The sequence below is a fragment of the Cajanus cajan genome, chromosome 10 (genome assembly GCF_000230855.2).
Source record: "Cajanus cajan strain Asha chromosome 10, NIPB_CcT2T_4, whole genome shotgun sequence".
NCBI lineage: Eukaryota > Viridiplantae > Streptophyta > Magnoliopsida > Fabales > Fabaceae > Cajanus > Cajanus cajan.
Window position 1 is genome coordinate 52147019 of NC_138526.1, and position 9718 is coordinate 52156736.

Here is a 9718-nt window from a genome sequence, read left to right on the forward strand (position 1 = left end):
TTGTAGTTTAATATATGATATTATTGATCTGCAGCGGAAGAGACTATTAATTTTCGGGTCAAAAGAGAATCTTTTTGTTGTTGTCAAAACAACGTGTATCCGCATTCGCTTGAGTACGAATAAGGGAAAAAAGTTGACTAAATTCCTTTTTTTTTCTTTTCTTTTTCTTTTTTCTGATCCATAATTTTGATCTTTTATTTTAAAATATTTTTTTTTATTTTTAAAAATACAAAATTTTATTCTACTATCAATTTTATATTATCAATTATTAAAATTTGATATATATATCATTATTAAAGTAATGTAATATTCATAACGTAAAGATTAAAATTTAAAAATATCTTATAAAAAAATTTGTTTATATATATTTTAACGAGTAATTAATATTTATTTTATTAATAAATTTTATTTATATAAATTTTTAAATTTTTTTAATCTCTAAATCTCATATTATTAAATACACGTTATTCAAATATGAATAAACATTAAAATTTAATTATTAATAAATGTTAATTTGATTGAAAAATTAAATTTTTTATTTTTAAAATTAGAGAAATTAAAACAGAAAATTGATAAAAATAGAGGAATTAAAAGTATAATTTAATATAAAAAAATCATACATATTAAATTAAATTATATTTATAATCAATAACAGAAATAAAAATAACTTATTTTGGTGTTTATATTTCTTTTCACCATTTTACTCTTTTAGCTAAATCTTTTAACTACCTTTTTACTTTTTAACTAATTTATTTTACTACTCTACTATTATAAAATTTACTACGTACTTTCTTGATTTCATTATTTTTATTTTATTTTTCAGTTTTTTTATGACGAAGGACGTCATTTTCACTAATTCACTAATATTACTAACCACAATATTCCATCACTATATGACAGTTAATGTCTTCAATTATAGTTTATTTACAAGGTTAAAAGTGAATTGGATGGAGAGTAACCACTCATTCAAGAATCAAAAGTCAACTTATTGTGTTTTTTAGTATTTAGTTTTGGAGTAATGTAATAATTTACGATATATATTATTTTTTAATAAGCGAAGAGCATATCGCATCACATTCTCATGATATACAAGGACATATTATATTAGTCAAAGTTAAAGCAATATAAGCATGAAAAAAGCACTCTATCTCTCCGTTTAATTACTGTATTAAGAATAAAATTTGAATGCTGTTTTTTTTTTTTACTTTTATTATTTATTGTTGTATATATATTTTTTATTTAAAAAGTTAAAATTATAAAATAATATATATACAAAAATAAACGATTACTTTTATATATAAGTATAGATGTTATTTAAAATTATATTCGTTAATAGGTAGATATGAACATTACTTTAAGAAAATAGAGTAAATAATAAAAAAATATCATTATAAGTAATTTATTTCTATGAATTTCATTTTGGATATGAAGTCATATTTAAAATATCACTTTATTTTTATAGGAATTAACACAATGGAAAAGACGTATAATTTCTTTTTAAATAAATTAAAAAATAAATAAATTACGCACATACTATTCTAATTTTTTTACATTATATATATACCCAAAAAAAAGTTTATATAAAAATATAATAAATAAATATTTTTATCGTTTAAAATAAACTTTAATCTTATAATAAAAGTTTATATCGTGATATTATTATATATATACAAACATAATTGAATATTTTTCTATATATTATATAAATAACCATCATTATCAATTATTAAAATAATGGTATATATTTATATATTTTTTAATTTTTAAAATAAATAATTTAACTATAAAATAAATAGTGTAATAATAGTAATAAATAAAATAATAATGAGAATATTTTATAAAATTTACTAATTAATTTAATATAAATTAATTTAAAAGAATTATGTTCTTTCCGGTTCTCTCCAATTTGAATAACAAATCAAACTTTTATTTCATTTTTTACTTTTTGTTTTATGTCATCGACGTCACATCACATGAAATAAAAATTTGGTGTACAAAACAAACGTCACAAACTGATAAAAAGAAAGAGTTAAATCTGATTGTGCTTTCCTTCTCTATTATTTTCGTGTTACACCGACATGGCAGGGTACATTCTTCAATTAACTAGTTTCATCTCATTCTTTCTCAACCGTCCTAGTTAGTAGTTAGCACTGCTGCAATTTTTGTTATGTGTTAATTTCCTCCTTCTCTTTCGCAGAGGAACATGTTGCAGATGGTTCAAACATCCTCGTATGCGTTTCCTCTTGCCAAAAGAACAACAATGTCCACCCTTGTTGGACTTGTGCATCCGCAAAATAACTCAGGTACTCTACTCCTCATGTTTCACTTTCCAATTCCATTACTATAAGTATAACTACTCTCTTCATGTTTTGATCATCTGATTCTAATCGCTGCAACTGCATTCCATTCACAGGAGATAGAGATACATAAACATCACACGTTTTCTGCACTCCCACCAGACTTGTGTCAGCGAATTTTCAACGAATTGGTGTTTTCCTCCTGTTTTCTCACACCCGCTTCCCTCCAAGCCTTTCTAGATTGTGCCCTCCAGGTTAGAATTTCACATGACATGATTGAATAAACTTTTTTTAGAATCAAATAAAAAGAAAAATAAATTACATTTTTCTATAAATTTAAACTAGTTTATGCACTTAAAAATAAGTTTTTAGAGAAGCTGAGCAGAGAAATTCTGTAAATTAACTTATGTATTTAGTTTATAGAAAAATTTATTTCAATTTTTTTTCTAGCTACTCAAGAAGTTAATCTAATATACCCTTGATCAAAAAATTAGAGGGCTTAATCTTATTTATTTATTTATTATTATTATTATTCTGTTCTTGTTTTATAGGATATTTACTTGGGAGAATATGATGGGGCTGCTGTTGATGATGCATGGATGGAGGTCATCTCATCACAGGGGTCATCTTTACTTCATCTGGATCTTTCTGGTTCTGATGTCACTGATCATGGCCTCACCTATCTCAAAGATTGCAAAAATATCATCTCTTTAAATTTTAATCACTGTCACCAAATTTCAGATCGAGGGCTGGAGTGCATCAGTGGTTGGTATCTTTCTGTTGTTCTTCTGCATCTGAGAAAGTCATTTCCTATATCTGTATTTTGGTTGTTCGTGTCTTGCCATTTTTTCCATGAATCTTATTCGTCTAGAGCAAAGAATCAGTCCTTGTTTGTTTACTGTTTTCTAAAATTTGTTTGTAGCCTAAGCACATTTTGAAGTGTTGTACATTTCTTTTTTCTAAAAGTTTATTCACTGACCACTTGAACAAAGCAAAAAAAGAGGGCGAGGAAAAATCTCGGAGCTGTTTCTGATTGCTCCAATCTTATTATTATGGGTAATCACACATACAAGTCAAACAACTCTTTAATCCAGCAATCACATTTTACATGGATAAATACTAGACAGAGTTTTATGCATTAGTATGGAAGTGGGTGTACATACTTTATTTTTTACTTGACCGGATAAATTACTCGTACTCGTGCTTCCGGTTCATAAAAATGGGAGTAATTGTATGTATATATATATATATATATATATATATATATGTATGTGTGTGTGTGTGGAAATCTTAATGGGATCATTAGCATATTCTGTCTTCTTTTTTTTTTTTGCTGTGATTTTCTGCAATGTTATATATCGTGGATCATAAGTTAAACCATAAAGATTTTATTATTGAGGTTTCTAGTAAAGAAATTGTTTTCAACACCCATGCATCAAATAATCAAATTAAATAGAGATTATTTCATTTAATCGTGAATATGAATAATTTGACATACACGATGAATTCTACGTGGTGCTGTTGAAATTATTTATGCATATCATGTGCAACATTTGTAGTATCACTATTTTGGTCCACCTCTGTCACCTGCTTTAGAAATCTTGTACATAAAAGTAGTGCTTTCCAACTTTTTATCATATGTAATATTTTCCATTTTTTTATTTATCATATTTGTGTCTTTTTGAATGTGATGATAATCATATGGCGTCACTCATGTCAGAAGCTTTGTCCATAACAAAATCTTTCAGGACTCTCCAACTTGGCATGTTTAAGTTTTAGAAGGAACGATTCGATATCTGCTCAAGGGTTGAATACCTTTTCTGGTCTTGTTAACTTGGTCAAGTTGGATTTGGAGAAATGTTCTGGGATTCATGGAGGCCTTGTTCATCTTCAAGGTTGAATCTTATATGCAATGTTGTGTGAAAGTTTAACTAATTATTTTCTTTGATGCACTTTAATAGCCCCAACACTCATACAACGTTCAAAAGATTATTTCGATTGGATGCTTTGTTCCCTTACTCGGTGGAGATATATCAAGCAGATAAAGTTAAAATCTATTCTATACAGACAGAAATATTTGGCATTGGATAAAAGTCTATTCTCTACTGAGTTAAATTTTGAAACTAAAATAGGACATAAATTGGATACAAACAAGTTGGATTCAGATCCTCTGGATCATGTATATTTATTGGTTTTCTGTTGCCGCCCATGCATGCATTTAGTACTCGCAAGCTTGTCAATTATTTTTTTTTGTTAGGAAAGCAAAATACAGATTAGTGATTCTAAATGGAAATGGTAGTCATGTACTCATGTTACAATGCTTCTTTATTGATACAATGAAATACTATGTGGAATGGTCTAGTAATGGCTATAAATACCGATGGAGTTTGGTAGTGAAGAAAAATAATTTGAATCAATAAATCCTCGAGTGACTTAAAAATGAAAGTGGGGCGCAACACAGTAACACCAACGGTTTAGAAATTTATCTAAATTTCAATGACGCATCCATATTTTTCAGGTTTGACCAGGTTGGAATCTCTCAACATAAAGTGGTGTAATTGCATAGTAGATGTTGATATGAAGCCTCTGTCAGGTTAATAGTCTACACTTATTTTATGTAGTTTTTGGTAGGATTGTTGACATCCCTTCTAAACTCAGAACAATAAGCCTAGAGTACTCCTCTTGGATGCTCTACAAGGAAAAAAGAGATCTGAATATTATAATCCTGCAAAAGGTGTGTCAAATGTTCAAAGTTATGACTTAATGACTTGTGATCTATTTATAGACCCAACATAACCAAACACCCCACCAAGATAACCTAATTATATATTAGAAAAGGTAACTAAATATAGGATAAAATCTCTATAAAAAAATAACCCCAAATACAATATCTTAATTTCAAAATTAAAATCCTAAAATTACTTCCCATTTTATATCACCTCTATTAGGAACTATGCATAAATTATTACGATATTTTTTAACAAATGAAGTTTCTGTCAACTAATGGTTCATTGCATTATAACAGATGTTGGCTTTATAAAAGATGTCTTGTACTATGTATATATATAATATAGATGGTTCATGAGATATTAGTTTCTGTTGATTTGAGTTATTTATTGATATTTTCTATTTTGGAAATTTTATTTTATTTTAGATTATTCCTTTCCAGCTTAAAATAGGAATAGCTTATTAGAGTTTTTGGCCTATGTTGGATCTCTAGATGTAAACCTGAGACGTTTTTGATTATTATATGATGTTGATTTATCAGGGGAGTATCCTGCAAAGACATACTTTCATAAATTTTCTTTCTCTGTGCCTGGTTCTACTTACTATGCTACTTTTGAAGGTCTTTTGTCTACATTTGGAGTTAAAACTGGAAGACAATAAATGAACAAATGCAATTATCTAAGTATGTTGCAATTGCAACTAATAGTCAGACGTGTTTATATAAAGCATATTCGCTGTATTCTCAGTATTACATCAGCTGAAAGGGGATACTTAGTTCAATGACTAATGGTACAATTTCTTTAATTTACTTCCAGAGCTTACAAACTTGAAAATCCTAGAGATTTCCTTCAGTAAAGTCACAGATTTTGGCATCAGTTTTCTGAAAGGTATTGTGCCTTGCATTGTTTTATTCTGATGTTTCAGAGCATTGGGAAATATATGATCATCTTCAATGTATAAGTGTCTAAGATCAACAGAATGAAGAAAACTGAGTTTCATTTCAGATCGACAGAATAGTTCATTTCCTCCATTTTCAATAATTTTTCAGCTGATTTCAGGATTACGAAAGCTAGCTTTGTTAAATTTGGAAGGGTGCCATGTAACAGCTGCATGTTTGGATTCTCTTGCAGGTTGAATTACTTGATGGATTTTCATATTGATTCTGTTAATTTTGTCATTACTCATTATAATATTGGATTCGTTTGCAGGTTGAATTACTTTATTTACTTTTTATGCTGACTCTGTTAACTTTTTCATGATTACATTATATTCAAATATTTATGTGGATTTATTTGTTATTTTAAACTTCACAATGTCAGCATAGTATTCACCTCTTTGCTTTCTTCAACAGCTTTGAGATTCTCGTACTAGTTTTCTTTGCTTAACTATTTTAACAAGAAAATATGTCAGCTGAATATTATTTTATGAAAACGGATATTATTTTGAACCAATTTCTATTATTTTCACTATTATCAACGAATTGCATTTGTAAATAAGAAGTTTCACTTGATTGGCTCTTTCTTCTAATACATGATGAGGCTGAAATAAGCATTGAAATTTTAATTGACAATGTTATGTTTTCTGCCAGAGCTTCCTTCCCTGTCAAACTTGAATCTTAGTAGATGTAATCTTTCTAACGATGGATGTGAACAGTTTTCACGTAAGTTAACACTGGTACAACTACCTAGTATTTACTTATTGGGATTTGATAAGAATTCCTGGAGTATTAAATTTGTAGCGTTTTATTTTTTCAGGACTGGAAAATTTGGAAGTATTAAACTTGGGATTTAATAACGTAACTGACGCATGTTTAGCACCCTTGAAAGGTGATTTGAAATGTGAACCCCATTCTCTCTCTCTCTCCACGATTTTGAAACGTAAGTTTATAGTATTTTTTATAAAATAAATAATTTTAATGGCTAAGATCTCATGCCGTGAAAATGTCATCAATTAGGATCTGAACCCAAGGAAGAGTTGTATATTTTACTTACTCAGTTACACTCGTTGGGTTTTCGTCCTTATTAGTTTGTAGTCATTAAGGTATTGATACTTTTGTTTGACAGATTGGTTTTTATAGTATTCGGTTGTTAAGGTAATAGTCCATGAAAGACCAAAATCAAAATGAATGAAACGGCAGGAACTAATTTCGAAAAAGAAAAACTATGAGAAATAAAATCAAAATCAGATGAAGCTATAAGGAGTTAGGGACTAATTGTTTGTTTTAACCTGTATTTTTTCAATCAGGATTGACAAAGTTGAAGAGCTTGAACCTGGATTCATGTTGGATTGAAGATGAAGGATTGGTCCACCTAGCAGGTAAATTTTCTGCCAACTCTCATTTTCCGACCCAACCTTTTTGTTGTCGGGTTATTTTAACTTGTCATATTTTATGCTTTTACCTTATAGGCCATCAGCAACTGAATTGCTTGGAACTCTCTGATACGGGAATTGGAAGTGATGGACTACACTATTTATCAGGTTAAATATGACACGTTATATTGCTTTCAAGCAAAGTTTGTACACTTCTATAGCTATATTACTTTCATTGTAATGAAAGTACACTTCTATCTAAGTAGTTTTGTATGCATGAGTCATGACCATGCGCTATGGTGATGTAGAATTCTTTGACCATCTTCCACGTGCACCATAGTTTAGCCTTTTTTTGTTATTATTATTTTGTTATTGTATTTCTTGTAGGACTGTCTAGTCTGGAGAAATTAAACCTGTCATTCACTATGGTTAATGATAGTGGTTTAAGCAAATTGTGTGGACTCTCATCTCTTAAGTCACTAAATTTGGATGCTCGCCAAGTTACAGATACTGGATTGGCATCCCTAACAAGTATGTGACTATGTGTTCGGTGTTCATATGCAAATTCACAATTCAAACAATGATTCTTTTTTTATTTTCTGTTTTGTGCATAGGCTTCTACATGTTTTTATTAATCTCAGGTTTGGAAATTATCATTAATAACATTACTGAATACTGATACAGGTTTGACTGGGCTTACAGAACTGGATTTGTTTGGAGCACGGATAACAGATTTTGGAACAAACTATTTAAAATGTATGAAATATATTATACTGATATTTTTTTTCCTACCATTAATCCAGGCAATCTTCGAAGTCAATCTTTATTCCATCTGTGGTCATCTGCATCCTGTAGAATTAACTACATGTTAATGTTCTAAGACTGATCCACTTCCAATTATAATATGAATTGAGACTTGAGAGTGTTGTGTTTATGGTAAAACAGGTTTCAAGAACCTAAGGTTGCTGGAAATATGCGGTGGAGAATTGACTGATGACGGTGTTAAAAATATCAAAGAGCTTTCATCTCTGACGTGCTTAAATTTATCACAAAACTGCAACCTTTCAGACACTACCCTGGAGTTAATTTCTGGTATATTTGCTGACTTTTTGTTGGTTGAGAAACACAAGGGGCCGTTTTGTTTGCTGCTTCTTACCAAGTTGAAAAACCAAAATAATCACATAAACAAATAAAAATCAAAATAGAGTTTATAGAGTTTGGATTGTATATTTAACTAGAACAAATGTGTTTTTTATTTATTTTCGCAGTTTTTTTCGTGAAAGTCCTAAATGCATCAGTTACTTGCTTCTCAAGGGTCTTCTAGTTGTAAGATATATAATGGATCATGTGAACTCCTGCAGTTAGGATTTAAAAGTTTTGCTGTGAGGAATAGGAATTACCTTAATTCAGGTCTTCGTAATTTCCCATCACGTCAGGCAGGGTTTGTCCATGATTGTAGTCTTTAGTTCTTTATTATAAATCAGTATGATCCCCAAAATCCAACATGAACACCTTGATCAAGATTGAAAACTGCAATGGTTGGTTGTCTATTTCAATTGCATGACCATAGCCATTATGGTGTTGTTTGAAAATCACAACTGCAATGAATTTCCCCTATTTGGTGTTATCATAACGAAAAATGCATGGTCTGCTTCTTTGTGTGAAACATAGGAGGTGATTGTAATTTATCTCTTGGTGCTCACATGTTTGTGCATGTAATTTCAGGGCTTACTGGTTTGATTTCTTTGAATATTTCAAATTCTGGTATCACAAATGCTGGGCTGAAGCATTTGAAAACACTCAAGAACTTGAGGTCTCTATCATTGGAGTCTTGTAAGGTGACAGCAAATGACATTAGAAAACTTCAATCAACCGACCTCCCCAATTTGGTAATCTTTCGGCCCCAGTAATTTGGGACATATTTGGATATGTTGTAATCTATATAATGAACAGTGCCGGCCCCGAGTTTTTTTTAAGGTGGACAAGCCAAAAAAAAAATAATGCTCTCAATTATTTAAGTATTATCCTTTTATTTTTATTAAAAATTTAATAAAATATCAAAAGTATTTTTTTTTTACCATTTATAATGAACATCTTATTTAGTATATTTTTTTTAGTAATTTATCTTGTAAATCACTTCAAAAGTTAATTCATATTATTAGATTGTAAATATTCAATAAATTATACTGAATAGGTTATTCAACGTGGATATGTTAATTTTTTTTACTAAAATATTCAATTTCATTATAATAATCATCTTTCATATTCACTATTTTCAACTAAAATATTAAATTCTTCATTACTTTTATATAATTCTTCATTCTCAAAATTTTTAGCTTTGGAGTTTAAATTATTTAGATTTGTATCATTTGGAAGAAAAATTA

General features: G+C 29.0%; 1 protein-coding gene across 7 annotated transcripts; it reads left to right on the plus strand.

Annotated features, from left to right (window-relative positions):
• The first annotated feature begins 1974 nt into the window (after positions 1–1974).
• On the plus strand, positions 1975–9421 carry LOC109806850 (uncharacterized). 7 transcript variants are annotated; one of them, XM_020369378.3, is made up of 16 exons: positions 1977–2086; positions 2198–2303; positions 2414–2551; positions 2849–3062; positions 4046–4192; positions 4816–4890; positions 5840–5911; positions 6083–6154; positions 6613–6684; positions 6779–6901; positions 7269–7340; positions 7431–7502; positions 7722–7865; positions 8019–8090; positions 8280–8426; positions 9060–9421. In XM_020369378.3, the coding sequence occupies exons 1-16, from the start codon at positions 2079–2081 to the stop codon at positions 9242–9244; spliced, it is 1719 nt and encodes a 572-aa protein (XP_020224967.1). In that variant the 5' UTR covers positions 1977–2078; the 3' UTR covers positions 9245–9421. The 7 variants fall into 7 exon arrangements, with proteins under 7 accessions (XP_082921571.1, XP_020224969.1, XP_020224967.1 ...); XM_020369379.3 differs by having other exon boundaries at positions 1978–2086; positions 6779–6850; XM_083065445.1 differs by lacking the exon at positions 7722–7865 and having other exon boundaries at positions 1975–2086.
• Positions 9422–9718: the final 297 nt, after the last annotated feature.